This window comes from Ranitomeya imitator, chromosome 1 (genome assembly GCF_032444005.1).
Source record: "Ranitomeya imitator isolate aRanImi1 chromosome 1, aRanImi1.pri, whole genome shotgun sequence".
NCBI classification, from domain to species: Eukaryota; Metazoa; Chordata; class Amphibia; order Anura; family Dendrobatidae; genus Ranitomeya; species Ranitomeya imitator.
In genome coordinates, this window is record NC_091282.1 from 1,115,635,351 (window position 1) to 1,115,660,293 (window position 24,943).

At 45.4% G+C, this 24,943-nt stretch overlaps 1 protein-coding gene across 5 annotated transcripts in view; it reads right to left on the reverse strand.

Moving 5' to 3' along the window:
* SLC7A2 (solute carrier family 7 member 2) overlaps positions 1-24,943 on the reverse strand; it is a 155,736-nt gene that overhangs the window by 50,602 nt on the left and 80,191 nt on the right. For all 5 annotated transcript variants that reach the window (XM_069744398.1, XM_069744401.1, XM_069744402.1 and 2 more), the window contains exons 2-5: positions 24,332-24,722; positions 18,729-18,884; positions 12,369-12,534; positions 1,972-2,108 (exon numbers count right to left, since the gene is read on the reverse strand). In XM_069744398.1, the coding sequence (XP_069600499.1) occupies positions 1,972-2,108; positions 12,369-12,534; positions 18,729-18,884; positions 24,332-24,707 (835 nt within the window). In that variant the 5' untranslated portion in view covers positions 24,708-24,722. The remainder of the gene's footprint in view (positions 1-1,971; positions 2,109-12,368; positions 12,535-18,728; positions 18,885-24,331; positions 24,723-24,943) is intronic.

Here is a 24,943-nt window from a genome sequence, read left to right on the forward strand (position 1 = left end):
GCACCCATAAAAAGTACACAGCCAGAGTGTAGAACGGCCAAAAAGACGGCCTATTCAGACACAAATAAGAAAAAACGCCTGGTGCTCACCTAGTGTCCGTAGGGGGGAGAAGGATGAGGGGATCCCGCCGGTGTAAAACGCCCCGACGCGCGTTTCGCGGCGTAAACACGCCGCTTCCTCAAGGGGCGTTTTACACCGGCGGGATCCCCTCATCCTTCTCCCCCCTACGGACACTAGGTGAGCACCAGGCGTTTTTTCTTATTTGTGTCTGAATAGGCCGTCTTTTTGGCCGTCCTACACTCTGGCTGTGTACTTTTTATGGGTGCCATAGATAGCGGTGGTTTCCCGTCACACAGTACTACCTCATTACTTCTTACATATGATATGGGTTGGTGTGGCGGGGTCCATGAGCGGTAGTATATACGTTTCATCTAGCCCTTTACATTTATTGTCACCCATTTGTTAAGCATTTCTGCTTTTGGCCAGTGTGTTTTTTGCTTTTACCTATCTGGTGTTTTTGTGTGGTCACCCGTTTAGGTGCCCTCCTGGTGTTTAATTACGTCCATCTGATTACTCTATTGCTTTTTGGGGGGTGGGATGTGGGTTGTCTCCTTCCCCTATTCATGCTATGTTGTGGTTATATTATTACGTATATTTATGTCTTATACCTCTCTTTTAAGGTTTTGTATAAATAAAGTTGGTCTTTTTTACAAATTGACTATATGCTCCCATTTCTCCCTTTTTGTCATATTTGATATTTGGAGCGATTATACTGAGTCTGGGGGATCATTATATATACGTGTTCTCCTTTTTTCCAGACTCTTGTTATATATTTAGCATCTTGGATGATAATAATAATCGGACAGATCGCTCCTGAAATGCTGTGGCCCATCACACAAAGGAGAATGCAATTGTCCAGCTGTACAGTTAGCGTTCCTCCATACTCTCTGTCCCTCTCATCTCTACAATCAGTGCAAGAAGGAATCATGAAGTTACAACCTGGACAATGTTGAAGCCTGTAGAGAAGAGTAACCCGCTAGACCTAAGTTATAAAATATTAAAGGGAATCTGTCAACAGGTTTTTGCTATGGAATAAGAGGGCAACATGAGGTTGGTGCTCGGATACTGATTCCAGTGATGTGTCACTTACTAGGCTGTGTGCTACTGTTTCAATACAACCAGTGATTTATCAGCAGGAGATTATCACTACAGGACTAGCTGCCTTGTGAATCCTGGTCCAACTCTGGCCCCAGCTCTGTATATAATGTACACAGAAAGCTGTAGGGCCAGCTTTCTGAGCTCTGCTACATCTAAAAACTCTGATTGTGTCACAACTTCTGCACCTAGAAAACTAAGTGACACATCGCTGGAATCAGGGTCTCTTTCTTTACATGATGCTGCTTTGAGATGAGGTGGGAAAAAAATGGCGACAGAATCCCTTTAACCCCTTTGCTGCCCTCCACCAGAAGTGTTCCCATTTTCTGCCATTCTGTCATACTCTCCTGTGACAAGATGGGTAGGTATTAACTGTTAGAAAGATTTTACAACAGGTTAGAGAAACTGTTTAGAAAATATACCCGTACACAAAGTCTAATAAATAATGCTGTGTCACAGGACAGGCATAATATTACACAGACTCTAGCTGCAATTTTATCAAAAAATAAAAAAGAAATATCTTTAAAATGATAGTAAAATGTAAAACATAAATAATAAACGACACTTTTCATGTTGAGAAATGATATAAAACATGGCATCATGAACAAGCAGTATCATAACACGGCATTCATGCGCTATGGGTGATGGTAATATAATAAATGCACGGTATATACATACACTGCTGATCATGCCACTTGTCCGTCTTACCCGTGAAGATTACTGTCTAGCCCCTGCTGGTATTACAGCCAGCTTCATTCAATAGGGCTATCAAGTAGTCTGACGTCTATTTAAAGGTTGCATGCGGCTAGTTCTTACCGGTTGTAGCAATGCAGTCAAATCCAACGAAGGCGTAGAAGCAAGTGGCTGCGCCAGCCAACATGCCAGTCATGCCATATGGCATAAACCCTCCAGCTCCATGTTTACTCGTCACATTTTCATATGACACATAGTTGCTGAGAGAAGACAGAATAACAAAAGTATTTATCACAATTAATGACTTTAGTTTAAAAAGTAACAAAACTTTTTTTCACTTTTAAACTGGAAATAAAATTTGGAAACATATTGTAAAAGGATTATTTACCGTATTTTTCTGCCCTTGTGAAAAAATAGATACAGTGCTTAGATCAGTACGCTGTATCTTATGTATGGCTCTCCCGACTATGAGTGGTGTTAAGTATGTAGGAGCCGTCTCTGCACAGCGCTCTCACTGTGACTCCTCTAGACACCCTCATGTAGAATGGAAAACAATATAGTCGTGCTTGTCACCAGGATGATAGGCTGGCAGTGATGGCCCTCGTGACAAGCGAGACTGTAAGGCTACTTTCACACTAGCGTTTTTTTCAATACGTCGCAATGCGTCGTTTAGGGGAAAAACGCATCCTGCAAAGTTGTCTGCAGGATGCGTTTTTGCCCCATAGACTAACATTAGCGACGCATTGCGACGCATTGGCACACGTCGCAACCGTCGTGCGACGGTTGCGCCGTGTTGTGGCGGACCGCCGGGAGCAAAAAACGTTACATGTAACGTTTTTTGCTTCCGACGGTCCGCCATTTCCGACCGCGCATGCGCGGCTGGAACTCCTCCCCCAGCTCCCCGCACCTCACAATGGGGCAGCAGATGCGCTGGAAAAATGCATCCGCTGCCCCCGTTGTGCGGCGCTTTCACTGCTAGCGTCGGTACCTCGGCCCGGTGCACTGCGACGGGCCGAGTATGACGCTAGTGTGAAAGTAGCCTAAGGAGGGCCGGAAAGCTGCAGTGACTCGGCTCCTGCACTGTTAGGCCTCGTGCTGATGAGTGCTATCTGTGGATTTGATCGACAGCACTTGTACTCATGTTATTCTATGGGGCTGTGCACATGTCCAATTTTTTCATCACAGCAAGCACAGCATGCATGATTTGCCTCCAAGAATTGTATGGCAGTTGCCCATTCATGTCTGTAGGTCCGTGATAAAAATCGCACCGCACTCGGATGACATCCAATTCATGGACTGATATACAGGTCCTTCTCAAAAAATTAGCATATAGTGTTAAATTTCATTATTTACCATAATGTAATGATTACAATTAAACTTTCATATATTATAGATTCATTATCCACCAACTGAAATTTGTCAGGTCTTTTATTGTTTTAATACTGATGATTTTGGCATACAACTCCTGATAACCCAAAAAACCTGTCTCAATAAATTAGCATATTTCACCCATCCAATCAAATAAAAGTGTTTTTTAATAACAAACAAAAAAACCATCAAATAATAATGTTCAGTTATGCACTCAATACTTGGTCGGGAATCCTTTGGCAGAAATGACTGCTTCAATGCGGCGTGGCATGGAGGTGTAATGACCAGAGGTCCGAATAAGATCCAGTGAGTCACAAACCAAGACCAAGGCAGAAATCTCCAACGGTATTTACTCAAAGGCAAATTAATCAAGGTAATATGGAGAATATTAAGGCAGATGCACCCCAAAGATACACTAATTCAGCAGCAGCTGAAATCACTGTGCCACTCCAAGGTCTCCTGAGAACTGTGTACTTCAACAGACTAGTAAGAAATTTACCTAACAGGCAACTAAAAACAGGAACAAGTGTAAATTGAATGTAGTGTTATTAAAGGAGCCCCTGGAATGGCACATTGAGTATAACTTACACAACTCTAATATAAGATACACCTCTAAAGTAACAATTTTACACTCTGAGCAGAGATACCCGGGTATCTATAACTATGGTACCGTATCCTGAAATGGATTTCCTCTCAGGCAGGAATCCGCACAGGCTGCAGCCAATCCTTATCTTCAGCGCCAATAAGTTACAGCAAGCTCCTCTTGTCTTGTCGGCCGATGCCGAGCCCAAACGCCGGGGACTTAGTTAGTGGTCTCACGATGTAGTCTCTGCTTCTGTAGCTCCTAGGAATGCTTCCACGACAATCCGTCCGTCTCTGTATCAGCAGTCTGTCCAGACTTGTTCCTCCACTCAATGCACAGGGAATCCACAGACTTCCAAATTCGTACTGGGTTCTTAGCAAAGTCTCCGTCTTTACTTAGATAAAGGGTTAGCTCCTCTCCAGGAAACGTTAGCAACACAAGTCTCTCACAGAGTTAAACAAAAGGTTAGCTCTTCTCCAGGGGAACGTTAGCCACACAAGTCTCTCACAGAGTTAAACAAAAGGTTAGCTCTTCTCCAGGGGAACGTTAGCAACAAAAAGTCTCTCAAAAGCTTCTTTTCCTCCAAAAACACTTGCAGTAAATCCACACAGTCTCTTTTTAAGATCTCACAGCAGCTTCTCCTTTTCTTCCCGCCTTTTCTCTCTCAGCTCTCACTTCTCACTTTCACTTTACACTCGAGACACTAGACCCCACCCCGCAGCACACATTGTCTCTGGGAGGTCTGTCCTCTGCTGCAACAGGCAAAAACCACAGGGTCCTAGTGCCCTCTCAGTGGGACTACAGTTCACCCTCTTACATGCCACCCCACTAGAGGTTGGCGTCCTCGACATACCTTCCCACTCAAATTCATCTTGAGCATATCGCTGAGGCGGTATTCCTGCCGTAGATCGTGTAGTTCTCCTGAGTCCTACATCAACAGGTGCGACCTTAGAGGGAGCTAGAGTCTCTTCCGTGGTCGTGTTAGTGGCCGTAAGTGGAGTTGTCTCCTCCTGCGGCTCGATGTCCTGTGATACAGCGTCAGGACCAAGCAGTTGACCTGATGCACTCTCCTCAACAACATCCTCCATATCCCCAACATTCTCATCACCCGAGGCCAGATCGGTCACAGGGGGCAAATAAGCAGGCGCAGGAGTAAACACACCATCAAACTCAAGATCATTCAGAGCTTCCGCCCCTTGGAACATGGCCTCTGGCTCTAGGGGAGTAGGCGCCGAATCTTCAAACCAGCACCGTTGTAACATGTTACGATGCAAATTACGGGTTGGCCCCCCTGTCCCCACCGGTTTGACCTCGTACACTGGAATCTCAGGGTTCACCTGTTTTTTTATCAGATACGGTATCGCCTCCCATCGGTCACTCAGCTTTCCTGACCGTCGTTTTGTCCTCACCAACACTCTGTCCCCCGGAGAGAACAGCTCTGTTTGTACAGGTCGCGTGTCCTTATGGACCACCTGTCGAAGGCGGTCGCCCACCACCTGATGCACCACCCTCAACCGCCGCCGATGCTCTCGTACCCACTCGGATGCAGTCCGAAGGGGGGCGGAGGAGGGATCTGGCATGTTCAAATCCTCAATGTCTCGGCCAGGTCTACCAAACATCAACATGTGTGGTGAGTAACCAGTAGTACTGTGCACCCTGTTATTGTAAGCCCACATCAATTCGGGGAGATACTCAGGCCAGCATGTCTGTTGCTGACTCTCTAAGGACCTCAACATTTGCAACAGGGTCCGATTAAAACGCTCACACGCCCCGTTACCCTGAGGGTGGTAAGGCGTTGTTCTCGACTGCTCGATACCATAGAGCTGGTGCAACTCTTTCATCAGCGTCCCCTGAAAGCAGGCCCCTTGATCTGAATGTATTCTCTGCGGACACCCGAACACTTGGAAGAAATGTCGGCACACTGCCTCAGCCGCCGACTTGGCCGTCTGATCTCTTGTCGGCACCGCTACAGCATACTTGGTAAAGTGATCTGTCATCACCAGGCAATAGGAGTACCCTGACGTAGAGTACCCTATCAACACGTAGTCAATCATGAGTAGCTCCAGTGGAGCTGAAGTCTTAATAGACTGTGTGGGAGCCCGCTGCTCAGGGCTTTTGTTGAGCCCACAAATTCGGCACTGCCGACATGCGTCGGCCACCATCCCTCCCAACTCAGGGCAGTAGAGGACTCGCTGCAACCACTGAAGTGTCTTTTCACTTCCAAAATGGGCCCCCTTCTCATGCGCCTCACGAGCGACCACCGGCCCCATCCCCACAGGAATTATCAGTTGGTACCGATGCTGCAGCTCCGATGGCAGGTACACCTTACGATACAAAAGACCTTGCTCCACACACAATTTATCCCATTGTCGAAGGAGTTTCATTCCTTCCATGGACAACTGAGCCTTGTCCTCTGCACTGGGCCAGGCCTTGTTTTGTACCCAACGGCGCACAAGTGCAATGTCCGGACACTCATCCTGGACTCTTGTCCAATCTGAGGGTGTTTTACCCAGTACACAGGGCATCCCGGTGGCCACCCCACTTGAGTGTACCACACTTTGGAAGATAGGTATCTGCCCCAAAGCTGGAGTTTCAGTGTCCTCAAGTTGTTCGTCAACATCTTCCCCGGATGACCCAAGGGGCACCCTTGACAATGCATCTGCATTGCCGTTCTCTCGACCAGAGCGAAATTTAATGCGGTAATTGAACTTGGCCAGTCTGGCGACCCACCGCTGCTCCAACGCCCCCAGTTTTGCATTCTCTAAGTGAGCTAGCGGGTTGTTATCTGTCATGACTAGCACCTCAGCTCCTGTTAGATACTCGGCGAAGCGTTCTGTCATTGCCCACACCAGGGCCAGCAATTCCAGCCGGAATGAGCTGTAGTTAGCCGGATTTCGCTCGGAGTCTCTTAAAGATCTGCTGCCATAAGAAATCACTCGTTCTCGGCCGTCCTGCACCTGTGCTAGTACTGCCCCCAACCCATGAAGACTACCATCGGTATACAACAAAAAAGGGGTGTCAAACCGGGCGTAGGCCAGCAATGGGGCACTCGTTAGGGCGGTTTTCACTCCATCAAATGCCTTTTTCTGTAGGGGCCCCCATGGAATGGGGCGATTTCGAGGACCCAGCGCTGTCCCTCTCAAAAGTTCATTCAAGGGACTCACCACTTGTGAGAATTTAGGCACAAACCGCCGATAGTATCCTGCTAGGCCCAGGAAGGCCCGCACTTCTCGCAGGTCACAAGGAGGTGGCCACTCTTGTACTGCCTTAATCTTACTGGCTAAAGGTAGTACCCCGTCCGGGGTCACCAGATGCCCCAAATATTCAATCTGGTTTCGTAACAGTTGACATTTTTTTGGCTTTATTTTCAGGCCGTAGCTCTTGAGCCGCCGGAGAACTTGACGCAGCTTCTCCAGATGATCTTCAAATGAGGTTCCGAACACCACAATGTCGTCTAGATATATCAGGACTGATTCAAAATTTAGATCGCCCAAGCAATGTTCCATCAGGCGTTGGAAGGTTCCTGGGGCGGTAGCGAGGCCAAAGGGCATCCGGTTGAACTCAAAGAGCCCCATTGGCAAGACAAACGCCGTCTTGGCCCGATCTTTTTCAGCCATTGGGACCTGCCAGTACCCGCTTGCCAAATCCAACGTTGAGAAATACTTGGCCCGACCCAGGGCCGACAGGGATTCTTCAATACGGGGTAAAGGATATGCGTCCCGTACGGTGTGGGCATTCAATTTCCGATAGTCCACACAAAATCGGAGTGTCCCATCCTTCTTGCGGACCAAGACTACAGGGGCCGCCCAGGGACTCCGGCTCTCTCGGATCACTTGGTTGTCCAGCATACTGGCCACCATGCTCTTCACCTCTTGATAGAGCGCCGGAGGAATTTGACGATATCTTTCTCTAATGGGTGGAGTATCCCCCGTTGGAATCTCATGCTCAATCGTCTGGGTACACCCAAAGTCCTCTCCATGTCGGGAAAATGTCTCTTGATGTTCCCACAAAACTCTCTCCAACCGCTCCAACTGCACGGGGGTCAGCTTCTCCCGATCCACTCCCATCTGCTCCATGATCACATGAACATTCCATTCCTCCGTAGGAGGTTCAGTCCGGCCTACCTCGACCGCGAATGTCCAGGATGACTGTTGGTCTGGTCGCAATTCGAACCCTGCATTTTCCGGCACCTTCTCTGCCGGCACGAACAGTTCAGCCAGTATGGTCCCAGCGGGAATTGCAACAGCTTCATCTAAAACATTGATGCATCGGACCGGCACTCGTCCATTCTTCACAATCGCCAAAGACCGGGCCACATGTACCTTGGCAAATGAGGAACCCTCTCGGGCGGGCTCAAGTAGCACTTCAAGCCCATTCAATCTCTCTGCAGCTCCCACAGGCAGCATTAAGAGTTCCTCTTGTCTGGGTCCCAGCAGGATCGGGGCCCTCAAAGTCACTCGGACCCGGCCCACCCGGCCACCTGGGACCGCACTTTTCAGCAAGTCGCAACTCAGCACTAGACGGTGTAGAATTCTCTGTGTGGGTCGGTGACTTGTCGCACGGGCCCAGTATCGGGGTCCTTCACTGGCATACATCTGGTGATTCAAATCTCGTAGCACGTTCATTCCGAGCGTCACTTCCATCCCTCTTCTAGGGGGGTGATCCACCAGTACTACCCCTTTCTGCCCCAGCTCTTGACCAAACATTTTTAGTTGCATCCACACGATCCCTTTGACTGACAATTGACCATTATTTGCAGCGGTCAGTCGTATCACTCGGCCATCCTCTGGAATCACTAGTCGACTGAAGTATCTCTCATATACTTCTAGAGGCATTATAGTACATTCGGATCCCGTGTCAACTAAGCACCTCATCTTCCGCCCTTCAAACTCTGCTTCTATCACTGGACTACATGCAAACAAATCTTGTTCATTCCGTCGAGGGCTTTGTGTGGGTGGGGCCGCTGCTGCTTGCCCTCTCATGGCAGCGGCCGGAAGTTTAAAGCCGGCGACGGGGTTTCTGGGGCTGTAAGCACCCGGCAGTAACGCGAGATGTGTCCCTGGCGGCCACACTTCCAGCAGGTGATTGTTCCTCGTGGGCGAGGGCTTGACTCATTCTGATAGGACGACCTGGCCATTTGCGGGGTCACCGTTCCAGGGGGTGGGGCAGGAGGTTCCCGTGAGGGGGTAGAAGCGGGATCAACTGTCAGTTGAGACAATTTCAGCTTCAACTCCTTCACCTCAGCACGCAAAGCTTGTACCACGCTTACCAGCCCCTCTCCCCCCGACCCTGATGACACACCTTCCTCCAGCTGGGCACTGTTCACTGACCCCTCGGGAACATAGGCTGATTTCTCTTCCCTTTCCACTGCAGCTCGGTAAATCTGCCAGAAAGATAACTCTGGTGCAACCCGGGCCATTTCCAACAGCTTGTCCCGGAGAAGTCTATGGGCTAAACCGGTGATGAATTGGTCCCGGAGCAAGCGGTCTACCTCCCGGAACGCCCCCATGGCCCCCGGGTCTAGTCGCTGCATCTCATTCAACATCTCTTGTAAAATATTAGAGTACTGCATCAGGGACTCACACTCTCTCTGGGGACGATTAAAGAATAGGGACCGAAGCTGGGCCACACGCGCTCGGCCCCCCAAACTCCCCTCTAACAGTTCCAAAATCTTTTCTAATGTATCCCTCTCTGATTCTGGGCGCACCATCACCATACGCCTAATATCACCCTCCAGTGCATTTAATGCCAGCTCAGCGCGTAACGCGGGGGTCAAATTACACATGCGCAGAATACTCCGGATTCTCTCAGCCCAATCTTGCAACGCCATATTGCGCCCATCGTATTTCGGCATGTGCTGAAGTAAAGCTCCTACAGGCACATACCCTCCCGGAGTCGCAGCGGCTGCCAGGGGAACCCCAACCCCCGAGGAGGATGCGGATACAGCGGGGTCATTTCCACCCTCGCCTCCGTCCATGACAAACACTGGATCCTGCCGACTACGCCAAAAATGTAATGACCAGAGGTCCGAATAAGATCCAGTGAGTCACAAACCAAGACCAAGGCAGAAATCTCCAACGGTATTTACTCAAAGGCAAATTAATCAAGGTAATATGGAGAATATTAAGGCAGATGCACCCCAAAGATACACTAATTCAGCAGCAGCTGAAATCACTGTGCCACTCCAAGGTCTCCTGAGAACTGTGTACTTCAACAGACTAGTAAGAAATTTACCTAACAGGCAACTAAAAACAGGAACAAGTGTAAATTGAATGTAGTGTTATTAAAGGAGCCCCTGGAATGGCACATTGAGTATAACTTACACAACTCTAATATAAGATACACCTCTAAAGTAACAATTTTACACTCTGAGCAGAGATACCCGGGTATCTATAACTATGGTACCGTATCCTGAAATGGATTTCCTCTCAGGCAGGAATCCGCACAGGCTGCAGCCAATCCTTATCTTCAGCGCCAATAAGTTACAGCAAGCTCCTCTTGTCTTGTCGGCCGATGCCGAGCCCAAACGCCGGGGACTTAGTTAGTGGTCTCACGATGTAGTCTCTGCTTCTGTAGCTCCTAGGAATGCTTCCACGACAATCCGTCCGTCTCTGTATCAGCAGTCTGTCCAGACTTGTTCCTCCACTCAATGCACAGGGAATCCACAGACTTCCAAATTCGTACTGGGTTCTTAGCAAAGTCTCCGTCTTTACTTAGATAAAGGGTTAGCTCCTCTCCAGGAAACGTTAGCAACACAAGTCTCTCACAGAGTTAAACAAAAGGTTAGCTCTTCTCCAGGGGAACGTTAGCCACACAAGTCTCTCACAGAGTTAAACAAAAGGTTAGCTCTTCTCCAGGGGAACGTTAGCAACAAAAAGTCTCTCAAAAGCTTCTTTTCCTCCAAAAACACTTGCAGTAAATCCACACAGTCTCTTTTTAAGATCTCACAGCAGCTTCTCCTTTTCTTCCCGCCTTTTCTCTCTCAGCTCTCACTTCTCACTTTCACTTTACACTCGAGACACTAGACCCCACCCCGCAGCACACATTGTCTCTGGGAGGTCTGTCCTCTGCTGCAACAGGCAAAAACCACAGGGTCCTAGTGCCCTCTCAGTGGGACTACAGTTCACCCTCTTACAGAGGCAATCAGCCTGTGACACTGCTGAGATGTTATGGAGGCCCAGGATGCTTCAATAGCGGCCTTAAGCTCATCCAGAGTGTTGGGTCTTGCGTCTCTCAACTTTGTCTTCACAATATCCCACAGATTCTCTATGGGGTTCAGGTCAGGAGAGTTGGCAGGCCAATTGAGCACAGTAATACCATGGTCAGTAAACCATTTACCAGTGGTTTTGGCACTGTGAGCAGGTGCCAGGTCGTGCTGAAAAATGAAATCTTCATCTCCATAAAGCATTTCAGCCGATGGAAGCATGAAGTGCTCCAAAATCTCCTGATAGCTAGCTGCATTGACCCTGCCCTTGATGAAACACAGTGGACCAACACCAGCAGCTGACATGGCACCCCACACCATCACTGACTGTGGGTACTTGACACTGGACTTCAGGCATTTTGGCATTTCCTTCTCCCCAGTCTTCCTCCAGACTCTGGCACCTTGATTTCCGAATGACATGCAAAATTTGCTTTCATCAGAAAAAAGTACTTGGGACCACTTAGCAACAGTCCAGTGCTGCTTCTCTGTAGCCCATTTCGGCACCTGTAGCCCATTTCCTGCACACGCCTGTGCACGGTGGCTCTGGATGTTTCCACACCAGACTCAGTCCACTGCTTCCTCAGGTTCCCCAAGGTCTGGAATCGGTCCTTCTCCACAATCTTCCTAAGGGTCCGGTCTCCTCTTCTCGTTGTACAGCGTTTTCTGCCACATTGTTTCCTTCCAACAGACTTACCATTGAGGTGCCTTGATACAGCACTCTGGGAACAGCCTATTTGTTGAGAAATTTCTTTCTGGGTCTTACCCTCTTGCTTGAGGGTGTCAATGATGGCCTTCTTGACATCTGTCAGGTCGCTAGTCTTACCCATGATGGGGGTTTTGAGTAATGAACCAGGCAGGGAGTTTATAAAAGCCTCAGGTATCTTTTGCATGTGTTTAGAGTTAATTAGTTGATTCAGAAGATTAGGGTAATAGGTCGTTTAGAGAACCTTTTCTTGATATGCTAATTTATTGAGACAGGTTTTTTGGGTTATCAGGAGTTGTATGCCAAAATCATCAGTATTAAAACAATAAAAGACGTGACAAATTTCAGTTGGTGGATAATGAATCTATAATATATGAAAGTTTAATTGTAATCATTACATTATGGTAAATAATGAAATTTAACACTATATGCTAATTTTTTGAGAAGGACCTGTATTGGAGAAGGAGAAGAAACTTTTTTTTTCCTCTCCATCTCTGAGAAAATTGAATCTCACTCTGACTGCACTCTGATCAGAGTCTGATTAGCATGAAAAGAACCTTCTTCTTGGATGGAGAGAAAATGTCCATCTGCACCTGCCCTTACTAAGAGTAAGAACAGTCGTCAGCACCAGAGATCCGTGTATCCATTGCTAAATGTCTTACCCAGGCGGCGCTGAGATATTCTGGAGAAAGGACTCTGATATTTTCCAGTTTTGCACATCTCCTTTCACAAATCCAGCAATCATGACAAACAAGAGGACCAACACGTTGACTGCCGTGAACACCTTATTCACCCAGGCGGATTCTTTCACTCCAAATGATAATAACCCTAACAACAGAAGAATGGACAGAAATATGTATATCTTTAGAGAGGACACATCTAGAGTTTACTAATAATTGTAGCAATAATAAATATTCCCACACTTATAGACATCACATGCATAGAGTCAGATAATGTAGCGATAAGTACATGGGTGAGTGATCCCGGTCACACACATTACATAGCTGTTGGGGAAATTCTCCTTTAGACTAAAATCTTCTGTATCTCCCCATAAAATCAGCTCTGCTGGGTTAGCGGACTTTCTTGAGTATACTGACAAAGACACTGTAATCTCTGGGAAATTAATATTTAAACATAATCACACTCCTCATTACGAGGAGATTATGGCATCAGAGTGACCATGAGAACTAACTTCATAAGATCATGTGCTACAAATCTGTTGAATTTATACATCATGCAAAACAAATTATGGGGAAAGAGCTATAAAACGTTCACTTAGACTTTAGAAGCATAGGTTACAGAAGCAAAATAGATAATCTCAGATATTTCTATATATACAGTTGGGGGTGTAACAATTGTGATCACAGCGGGTGCACCACACCACAGCCCATGAAGAAGGGAGGCCCTTGACACCACTGCCTATTTCGGTTGGATGGATGTACATTCATCTGAAAAGTATTACGGCACAGAAACCCACCGGATCCCTGCATCTCGATACATGCCACTGGCTGATCAGTGTCCGGCAGCTGACATGTGACATGACGTGTTCATCATGGGCAGTACATGGCAGTGAAGTCATGCGCTGCCCATGACGGAGACACCAAAGTCAGCTTCCAGCCTCTACTCTGGCGATGGAAGAGGACACCACATGTCGTGGGAGCAGGGGAAAATAAGAATTATTTCTTTCTTTTTTAAATTAAGAAAAGAGCGGCAGAACACAGAACATTGTTGCAGAAGGAACCCAGAATGGAGGACACAATAATAGGAAAGAGCCCAGGATGGAGGACACAATAACAGGACAGAGCCCAGGATGGAAGCTATAATAAAAGGAAAGAGCCCAGGATGGAGGCTATAATGAAAGGAAAGAGCCCAGGATGGAGGCTATAATGACAGGAAAGAGCCCAGGATGGAGGACATAATGACAGGAAAGAGCCCAGGATGGAGGACACAATAACAGGAAAGAGCCCAGGATGGAGGATAAAATAACAGGAAATAGCCCAGGATGGAGAACAATATAACAGGAAAGAGCCCGGGATGGAGGACAGAATAACAGGAAAGAGCCCAGGATGGAGGACACAATAACAGGAAAGAGCCCAGGATGGAGGACACAATAACAGGAAAGAGCCCAGTATGGAGGACACAATAACAGAAAAAAGCCCAGGATGGAGGACACAATAACAGGAAAGAGCCCAGGATGGAGGACACAATAACAGGAAAGAGCTCAGGATGGAGGACACAATAACAGGAAAGAGCCCAGTATGGAGGACACAATAACAGGAAAAAGCCCAGGATGGAGGACACAATAACAGAAAAGAGCCCAGGATGGAGAACACAATAACAGGAAAGAGCCCAGGATGGAGGACACAATAATAGGAAAGAGCCCAGGATGGGGGATATAATAACAGGAAAAAGCTCAGGATGGAGAACAATATAACAGGAAAGAACCCGGGATGGAGGACAGAATAACAGGAAAGAGCCCAGGATGGAGGACACAATATAACAGGAAAGAGCCCAGGGTGGAGGACACAATAACAGGAAAGAACCCAGGATGGAGGACACAATAACAGGAAAGAGCCCAGTATGGAGGACACAATAACAGGAAAGAGCCCAGGATGGAGGACACAGTAATAGGAAAGAGCCCAGGATGGAGAACACAATAACAGGAAAAAGCCCAGGATGGAGGACACAATAACAAGAAAGAGCCCAGGATGGAGGACACAATAATAGGAAAGAGCCCAGGATGGAGGACACAATAACAGGAAAAAGCCCAGGATGGAGGACACAATAATAGGAAAGAGCCCAGGATGGAGGACACAATAACAGGAAAGAGTCCAGGATGGAGGACACAATAACAGGAAAGAGCCCTGGATGGAGGACACAATAATAGGAAAGAGCCCAGGATGGAGGACACAATAACAGGAAAGAGCCCAGGATGGAGGACACTATAACAGGAAAGAGCCCAGGATGGAGGACACAATAATAGGAAAGAGCCCAGGATGGAGAACACAATAACAGGAAAAAGCCCAGGATGGAGGACACAATAATAGGAAAGAGCCCATGATGGAGGACACAATAACAGGAAAAAGCTCAGGATGGAGGACAGAATAACAGGAAAGAGCCCAGGATGGAGGACACAATAACAGGAAAGAGCCCAGGATGGAGGACACAATAACAGGAAAGAACCCAGGATGGAGGACACAATAACAGGAAAGAGCCCAGTATGGAGGACACAATAACAGGAAAAAGCCCAGGATGGAGGACACAATAACAGGAAAGAGCCCAGGATGGAGGACACAATAATAGGAAAGAGCCCAGGATGGAGAACACAATAACAGGAAAAAGCCCAGGATGGAGGACACAATAACAGGAAAGAGCCCAGGATGGAGGACACAATAATAGGAAAGAGCCCAGGATGGAGGACACAATAATAGGAAAGAGCCCAGTATGGAGGACACAATAACAGGAAAAAGCTCAGGATGGAGGACACAATAACTGGAAAGAGCCCAGGATGGAGGACACAATAACAGGAAAGAGCCCAGGATGGAGGACACAATAACAGGAAAGAGCCCAGGATGGAGGATACAATAACAGGAAAGAGCCCAGGATGGAGGACACAATAACAGGAAAGAGCCCAGGATGGAGGATACAATAACAGGAAAGAGCCCAGGATGGAGGATACAATAACAGGAAAGAGCCCAGGATGGAGGACAGTACTACTGGAAGTTGATCGTGACTGGGGACATTATCACAGGAAGTGGACCAACGTTGGGGCATTATTCCAGGAAAGGGCCAAGATGGAACATTTTTACAGGATGGGGCGCTTCATTACATGGAGAGATGAATACGAATGTTTTATAGGAGGGCCCATATATCTGATCACTATCCAGGTGGGGGTCCAATCCATATTTTGCACCAGGCCCCATTGGATTTTAGTTACGCCACAGTATACATTATTAATGCAGTGTGTACAGAAGTTTTTCCAGTAGATGGTTTAAAACTACAAGAAACTTTGAGTAGCTGCATATTCCCTCTCCAAATTGCATGTGATCTAATATTTTTTATGCGATTGTGTATATTCTAAATATTATGTTTGCTTGTTTGTTCTTTCTTTCTTTGCTTTAGGTAAAAACAAGTGTTCATTTGCCTGTAGCACCCACACAGGAAAAGTGAAGTATTACAAGATGTATTTCTTAAATCAACGTGCTGTCAATACAAGACTTCACATGGAGATATGCTCTTCGTAGACACTTTTTTGTCATCTAATTGTTAAAGGTTTTAAATTAGGCACTACCATCTATTAGCTTAAAGGGAACCTGTCACCCCCAAAATCGAAGATGAGCTAAGCCCACTGGCATCAGGGGCTAATCTATAGTATTCTGTAATGCTGTAGATAAGCCCCCGATGTATCCTGAAAGATGAGAAAAAAAGGTTAGATTATACTCACCCAGGGGCGGTCCCGCTGCTGTCCTGTCCGATGGGTGTTGCGGTCTGGTCCGGGGCTTCCCATCTTCTTACGATGGCGTCCTCTTCTTGTCTTCACGCTGCGGCTCCGACGCAGTACAACAGGGCAGACAAAACAGGGCAGACGGCGCGGGAGCCGCAGCGTGAATGCAAGAAGAGGATGTCATCGTAATAAGATGGGAGGCCTCGGATCGGCCCCGGATCGGACCGCGACGCCCATCAGACTGGACAGAAGCGGACCGCCCCTGGGTGAGTATAATATAACCTGTTTTTCTTATATTTCAGGATACATCGTGGGCTTATCTACAGCATTACAGAATGCTGTAGATAAGCCCCTGATGCCGGTGGTCTTAGCTCATCTTCGATTTTGGGGGTGACAGGTTCCCTTTAAAGGAGCTGTCTGGGCATAACAAATTGATGACAATACCAACGATAGGTCATAATTATTGGATCTATGTGGGTCCGACCTGTGGCTTTCCCACTGATCAGTTGTTATTTGCTCTGGTGGCCACGGGATTTAAACACATGGAATAAAGCTGCAAAGTGCTGCTCCCTTCATTGTGTAGTGACCGCCACCAGTTCCTGCAGTGCTGTTGCTATTCTATTGAATAGCGGCCATTCTGCAATTCCATGCAGCGGCCACTACACATCAGGTGAAGATGTACGCCATATACGCATTCTCCGACTGCCCACAAAGCTGAAAACAGCTGGTCGGTGAAGAAAGTCAGTGCAGTGAGGGCGATACAGGATTTCCAATAAATCATTAATTTTTTAGGTAACGCTGGCAACATATTTTCAATTTTCAGGTGATTGGTGGGAATGACGGGTGTTGGACCCCCAGTTATTTAATATTAATGACATATCATAAGTCTGGACAATCTCTTTCCAAGTGTGTTACCCTCGATATAAGACACAGAGAGCAAAGGATTGTATACACTCGTCTGTCTGGGTTGTGACCTGGCACAACTCTGTACTTGTAAGAATAAAGGGCTGCTGCTCCAACCGCTGACCCGCACACCGATGGGAAGAACATATTCAACCAAAATAGGATAAAATGGTAACTTCCAGGCGCTGCCACAGAGAAAACACAAGGGTGTATGTTCTGGATCGTTATTCATTCATACAACGCCTTTCGAAGTTTGCCTATTTCATACCTGATAGGAGTTAACCCGACTTTAAAACGCGTTGTATGGATGAATAAAGATCCAGAGAACATACACCCTTGTCTTCACCCTGTGGCTGCCTCCATGGAATTACCACTCTTTTTCCTGTTTGGTTTTAATGTATAGATGTTATTTAGCTATTTGCACCTACAGATAATCCAGAAAAGTGCGTGGGCTAAGATTCAATCAGTTGTGAAATCAGTCAGTGTCAGGATCACTGCATGGAAAATAAGGACAAAGTACAAAAAAAATATATAAACAATGTATATTGTATAACAAGGACTTTTGGCAGAGATTTTCAAAGATAAACTTGTTTTTAAAGGGAAGCTATCAAGAGAAAATTACCTGCTGTTTAAATCAGGTTTTTGTGTTATATGTATTTAAAAATAATCAATATTTTAATATCATGATCTTTATTATCTTCATAAAAAACGAGATTAGTAATCTCTCAATTTTCACACTGGCCATTGGGACTTTTTTAGACTCATACTTTCTGTCCTTTCGGGAAGAGTTTTCAGCAGACTCCTTATCAGCAGAGGCATGATTACAATGATAGGTAACACCGCTATACACAGTTAATAACACCACATCTACCAATCATAATTGGTGATATCAAAGCTGAGCCTGATCCCTCACACTTCACAATGACCTTCGCGCACGCTCATTAGATGCTTCAGTGCAAAAGATCAGGTCAGAGCCTGTTCATTGTGGCTAATATACATGTGTTGTTTCTTGAAACAGCAGGAAGTTAAAGTCTATAACAGCCCCAGTGGCCACTGTGAAAATTGTAAGATTTAAATTGTTAATTTTTCATATAGACTGGGTAATGGAAAAAATGCCAAAAATTCAAAGAAAATACATCTACCACAAAAACCTGCTTTAAACAATAGGTAGTTTTTCTGATTAATAGCATCAAATCACTAAACAGCTTCCACTGTAGTATTATCATATCCATGTAATGGAGATAGAGTAAATCCATATGTTTTACAAACAGATATATTGCTGTAATTCACATGCATTCCTGTTAATATGGACCCACACTTTCATAAGGTTATTTAGACCACTTGCTAAAGTGAGCACTTCTGAGCAGTCTGTTATTCAGTCGGTGGGAGTTCAGGACCCAGTCACCCACCAATCTGCTGCACATACAACACATGTAAAAAGGCAAACTATGATTTGCACAAAAATGCAACATGTTATCAAAAACATAAAGTATCCAAAAAAAGTCGTTATTTAAAAAAAGAAATGTCATAGAAAACACTCTAAAAAACAACCAAAAATAAATATATAGATTACCTACACATCTGCAGGCAGCAATGTATGCAATGTAGCCCCTTCAGAATACACAGGACACTCATCCCCATACAGTTACAGTACACATTAACTTCAGATTCTTACCTGATAAAAGCAATATAAGACAAACTGCAAAAAAGTCCGGGTATTCAGCCAGACCAGGCGAATTCATCCTGAAATAAGTTCTAAAAAACTGACCAATCTGCTTCCCTAGAAGTTCATCAAATGTACCGCTCCATGCCCGTGCCACACTGGAGGTACCTGCAGAGACACAGCATTAACAGATGATTCCTTGTTAACTACTATGGAAATGAGAGTTTCTCTTTGTAATTCTCAAAGGAAACCTGTCATGTCCACAAACGCTATTAACCTGCAGATATGGGATTAAACGCCATGTTAATAGAGTTCCAATGTTGCTTGGCCGCCGTACTAAAAGTGCGGCTGCTGGTAGAAAATGAACTTATTTTCTCCCAGTAGCTGCTTGCTTTCAATCATAGAGGTGCTGCAGAGAAGCAGCGGTAGGCATGCCCTGGCACTTTGATTGACAGCTCGCTCGGTAACTCATTTCCTCCTTGCATTCTGTAAGGTGGCTGTATTAAAGGGGTTAGAATACAAGTTGTCTGTCACTATATGTAGACTTGTGAAACTGCGCTGTGAGAATTGTCCGGTGCCGGCGCCAGGAGCAGGGAGCACATGACTGCAAGTATGAGATTTTCACACACACGGTCACATGCCGACTAGATGTGCGTGGTTTGCTCAATGCAAGCATATCGAGCGAGGCCAGACACGTCTAGTCGGCATGTGGCCAGAAGAATGCAAATTTCTGTTGTCCATGCGCTGTGAGTATTCACAAGTCTGCAGTCACATAAAGTGACCGACGACTTGTGCCCTAAGGATTGAAAACTCCTTTAACCTGCAGATTAACCCTAAGCCTGCAGGTTAATAGCATTTGGTTCCCTTTAATTAGGGAATCCTTTGGACTTCTCAAAGAGCTGTCACCATGAGATGTCCATGATCTTCTAGAGCACATGTGACCTTGATGTAATTTTGATATTTGTCTTTTTCTATCCTGCAATATAACTCTAATGTATGACAAATACATAACATAGTAACATAGTAACATAGTTAGTAAGGCCGAAAAAAGACATTTGTCCATCCAGTTCAGCCTATATTCCATCATAATAAATCCCCAGATTTACGTCCTTCTACAGAACCTAATAATTGTATGATACAATATTGTTCTGCTCCAGGAAGACATCCAGGCCTCTCTTGAACCCCTCGACTGAGTTCGCCATCACCACCTCCTCAGGCAAGCAATTCCAGATTCTCACTGCCCTAACAGTAAAGAATCCTCTTCTATGTTGGTGGAAAAACCTTCTCTCCTCCAGACGCAAAGAATGCCCCCTTGTGCCCGTCACCTTCCTTGGTATAAACAAATCCTCAGCGAGATATTTGTATTGTCCCCTTATATACTTATACATGGTTATTAGATCGCCCCTCAGTCGTCTTTTTTCTAGACTAAATAATCCTAATTTTGCTAATCTATCTAGGTATTGTAGTTCTCCCATCCCCATTATTAATTTTGTTGCCCTCCTTTGTACTCTCTCTAGTTCCATTATATCCTTCCTGAGCACCGGTGCCCAAAACTGGACACAGTACTCCATGTGCGGTCTAACTAGGGATTTGTACAGAGGCAGTATAATGCTCTCATCATGTGTATCCAGACCTCTTTTAATGCACCCCATGATCCTGTTTGCCTTGGCAGCTGCTGCCTGGCACTGGCTGCTCCAGGTAACCTGACATTTGGAAACATCTAACATTGACACATATCATAAAACAATATATACTGTGTGTATGTCTTCATGTCCACCCTAGATGAGAAATACCATGCTGGACTCCAGGACAAGAGAGGAGCTTTATTCTATTTCCCAATTAAGGGAGTTACAAACCTTAGTTCAAGTATTTCATTTTTATCTGGATTTTTTTTCCCCGTGCACCTTGTAAAGCCTGAGCAATTCTTTATACAGATACATCTTGACAACTGGCTATAAACATAAAGGCCCATTCCCATTGGCCACTTATAAACACTATTGCTACTAAGATAAATGACCCAGTGCGTATGAAGAAGATGAAACATAATTATTGATTACGGCTCAGTAAGAATGATTGTTATTTGAGGCATAATATGATATTGCCCCAACATCTACACACAACATCGCTGCCTCGGGCAATTTCCATTCCAATGGATGTGAGGATTGTTCATTGATTGGGTTCTAGACCACAATTTTTAAAGCTACCAATATTTTGTTCAATGATTGAAAAATGAAAATGTATGAATGGACTTTAAAGAAAGCATATCATCAGAAAATTACCTATTGTTTAAACCAGTTTTTTGTTCTACATGTATTTTAAAAAAAAATGTTGCAAATCTGTTAAAAAAATAAAAATAGTAATTCTGTAATTTTTACTCTGGCCACTAGGGCAGTTTTATATTCTAATTTCCTGTCCTTTTAGGGAGCATTTTGAGTTCTCATCAGTAGAGGCAGGATTACTGTGGCAGCCCCTATATACAGCTGATAGGAAAGCATTCACCAGTCACAAAAGGTGATTTCACAACTCACCTCCTCCCTTTCCCTTTACAATGTTGTTTGCACACGCTGATTAGACACTTCAATACAAAAGGAAGGCTCAGCATTGTGGCCATGCATATGTTTTATTTCCTGAAACAACAGGAGGTTAAAGTCTAAAAAAGCCCTAGTGGCCGATGTGAACATTTCAAGAGTTTTAATTTTTTACTTGTAATTCAGATTGTGCTATGTAAAAAAATGGCAAAAATTAAAAATAGAAAACAAATAATGTAATCAATAGGTAATTTTCTAATGACAGCTTTCCTTTAAAAAAATATGTCCTGGACTTCATGAAAAGCCAAAAAAATGGGCCTAGGCACTAACAGGCAGGTAGTTGCTACCTACCTGCCTGTTGTGCATGGCGCCATTCTTCCCCACCACAGAGCAGTCACAGACCCCTCCTACCGGGGACACAGGTACCTCTGCTGACGCAACGCGGCGGGACTTCCGACGTCATTCTGATTGACAGACAGCTATCACGGTTAGACAACAGGAATGCGGCTGTCAATCAGAATGATGTCGGCAGTCCCACCCTGTCCATAAAGCGGAGCGGAAAAAAGCCTCCACTCTGTCAATATGATGTCAGCAGAGGCAGCTGAATTGCTGGCAGGAGCCTATGTGTCGGGGAAGAGCGGCGCTGTGCACAACAGGCAGGTAGGTAGTAACTACCTGCTTGTCAGTGTTTAGGCACATTTTTAGTTTTTCGTCCTGGATAAACCCTTTAAGAATAAAAATGATTGGGATGGTGGGGGGTTTCGAAGAGGTAACGTTCCCACAATGAAGGCTACGTTCCCACAATGAGCTTTTGGTGCGGTTTTGAGGCCGTTTATTTTTGCTGCGTCAGAAACACAGCATCTTTCAGCTCCAGCAAAGTGTATGGGATTTCTAGAAATATCATGCCCTTGATGTTTTAGTTTTATTCAGCGTAAACTGATCGGCGTGTTTGAAATCCCCAACATGTCAATTTCTCATGCGGTTACGCTAAGTTTTCTGTGCTGATTTTCCCCATAGACTTATATTAGATGTGGAAATTTTCCAGGTAAAAAACACACATGTGTTTTTAGTGCTTTTCCATGACATCAAAAACACATGTAATCTGTACCTAAGTATATCAATAAAGTTTTGTCAAAGCCAAATATCAGGAAGTATAAAAAACAAACAGCTTTATTTGCAGCATGACACACCAAACAGACAAAAACTGCAGGGTCAAAAAGGCAATAAAAACGAATGTTAAAAAAACGCACACAAAATGCAATGAAAAACCACTAGTAACTTAATTTAAATAACAGGTGAAGAAATTCTGCAACATTAGAAGCTCACCAAAGCTCATCTTGGGAACGTAGCCTTAGGGTGATGTCCTATAGAAAGTAGATTATTGGTAGTCCCTGATTAAATTGGTGTGATCTAGCGCTAAGAATCCTATTCCTGTGGCCAACTTTTAAAAACCAGACAAACGTCTAGGCAATAATCATTCATATATCATCCAGGAAATTATGGGTGAGGTCTATGGAATCCAGTAAAGCTGGATATCGCTTGTAAAGTAGGGCTAAGGGCTCTGGTAAATCCTGTTTTCGAGCCTGGATTTTTCTGGAATGATAGGCAGGTTTGGTAGCGGGGCCTGTTCTTCCCTTCCGGGCTGATTTTTTCTGCGGCCCTCAGTACAGATGTTGGGCTGCTTCCTTACTGGGTTAGCGCAGGAAAGCCAAGAGGAACAAGGCGTCAGTGCTAGAGATTCTGCTACTGAGAATTGCTGGTCTCCACTCGTTTTTGGCGAGAGGACATATTCTCTACTTGTATCTTTTTCAGGTGGTTGGTAGAAAACCACTTGAATGGTGAGGGAAGCTGCATGTATTTCTATGCAGCCGCACGCTCTGGTCCCGAGTGCCGGCGACAGTGCCGGGTATTGCTGCGCCAGTTTCTCGCATTGCACTCGCAAGTGTGACCCCGGCCTTAGGCTGGGTTCCCATTGCGTTATGGGACCGCGTTTAACGGACAGCGTTGCATGGCGAAATTAATGGGAACGCGCTTCACTAGCACGTGCCATGTTCGGCACGCGCTAGCGACGCGCCGGTGATTCCTGGCGCGCCGCGGACGCTGCTTGCAGCGTCCGAGGCGCGCCCGCGGTCCGTTCCCCGCTCTCGCAGATGGGGGATCTGCGAGAGCGGGGACGTTACCGCGACCCCGACCGCAGCCCCATAGAAAACATTGCGTTAGCGCAATCCGCTAGCGCTAGCGCTAAACGGATTGCACTAACGCAATGTGACCCTAGCCTTAGGGCTCAGGTAAGCAGGAATAATTTGAGTTTTGTGCCTGGATGTTAAAGGTTTTATGTATATTTTGTAGACCAACAATAAAGAATAAGAGAAGTCGCGTCTGACCCGAACTTGTGTGTCGCTGTCTCTGGCTGCAGCTAATCCCATTTTGTCTATTTCTATGCAGATAATCTTCCACATTAGCAAATATTTGACCATGATGGAAGCAAAATAAAGGGAAAAAATTACCCACAGGGGATCTCTTCTTCCAAGTGTGATTTACAGATAACTATTATATAAAAACAAGGTCCCATTCCTTTTTTAAAAACAAGAATTTGCTGCATTGATATCAATGGGCAATAAAATCATTATCTGTCACTGTTGATTGAGGCAACAGTAGTTTACAGAGGACTATAGAAAAATGGCTCTGAATTTGGGTACAACATATCCTTGTTTAATCCGATATTGATTTTTGAGGTTAGCCTTTTAGTGCTATCTCTCCCGCTGTTATACGCCCTGGGCCAAATCCAGTTTGGCTATTAGGTCAGTAAAATACCGACATGTACTGTATATAGTCCATGCTGCCAGGTTCTCCAGGTTTTTCATACTGCAATAAAATTGAAAACTGAATCCAAAATTAGCAAAAAGTATAATTATATTCGCCTTGCTCCGTCAGATTTAGAACCAACGTTCAGGGAACTATGGATAAGTGATCGACCATGTAAGAAAGGCCACAAGATAGATAGCGATACTGTAGCGGGTTAATCCGCACACCCATCAGCTTGCCAACTGGCCAAACTGAGCCAGTAAATTAGAACATTGGCCTTACCTATGACATAAGATAGAATAAGATTCCAGCCTGTAATAAATGCCCAGAGTTCTCCAACCGTGACGTATGTGTACAAGTAAGCCGATCCAGTTTTTGGCACCCGGGCTCCGAATTCAGCATAGCAGAGGCCTGCCATGACAGATGCCAAGGCTGCAATAAGGAAGGAAATGACAATGCTGGGTCCAGAGTTTGACTTTGCCACTTCTCCGGCAAGAACATAGACTCCGGCTCCAAGAGTGCTTCCAACTCCCAGAGCGATGAGGTCCACGGTCGACAGGCAGCGGCATAGTTTGGAATCTTCAAGACTGTCTAACGTTACAATCTTTCTTCTGAGTAAACATCGAGCAGCTGATAAAGCTGCTCTACAGGGAACCATGATGGCGTCTTTTTTCTAAACGGGAGAAAAAGAAAAAACAGTTCATGAAAGATATCACAAGGCCGTGTTCACCAATATTACACTTGACTGAATGATCATCGCAAATGAAGCTTTTTTCTAGTCATAACAGATTAAGTCACAAGTTTTGCAGCTTCAGGGAGAAAAGTAAATCTGTTTGCTTTTCCACAGTATGTTTTCTACATTTTCAATATCCATGCTTTACTATGCTTGTTATT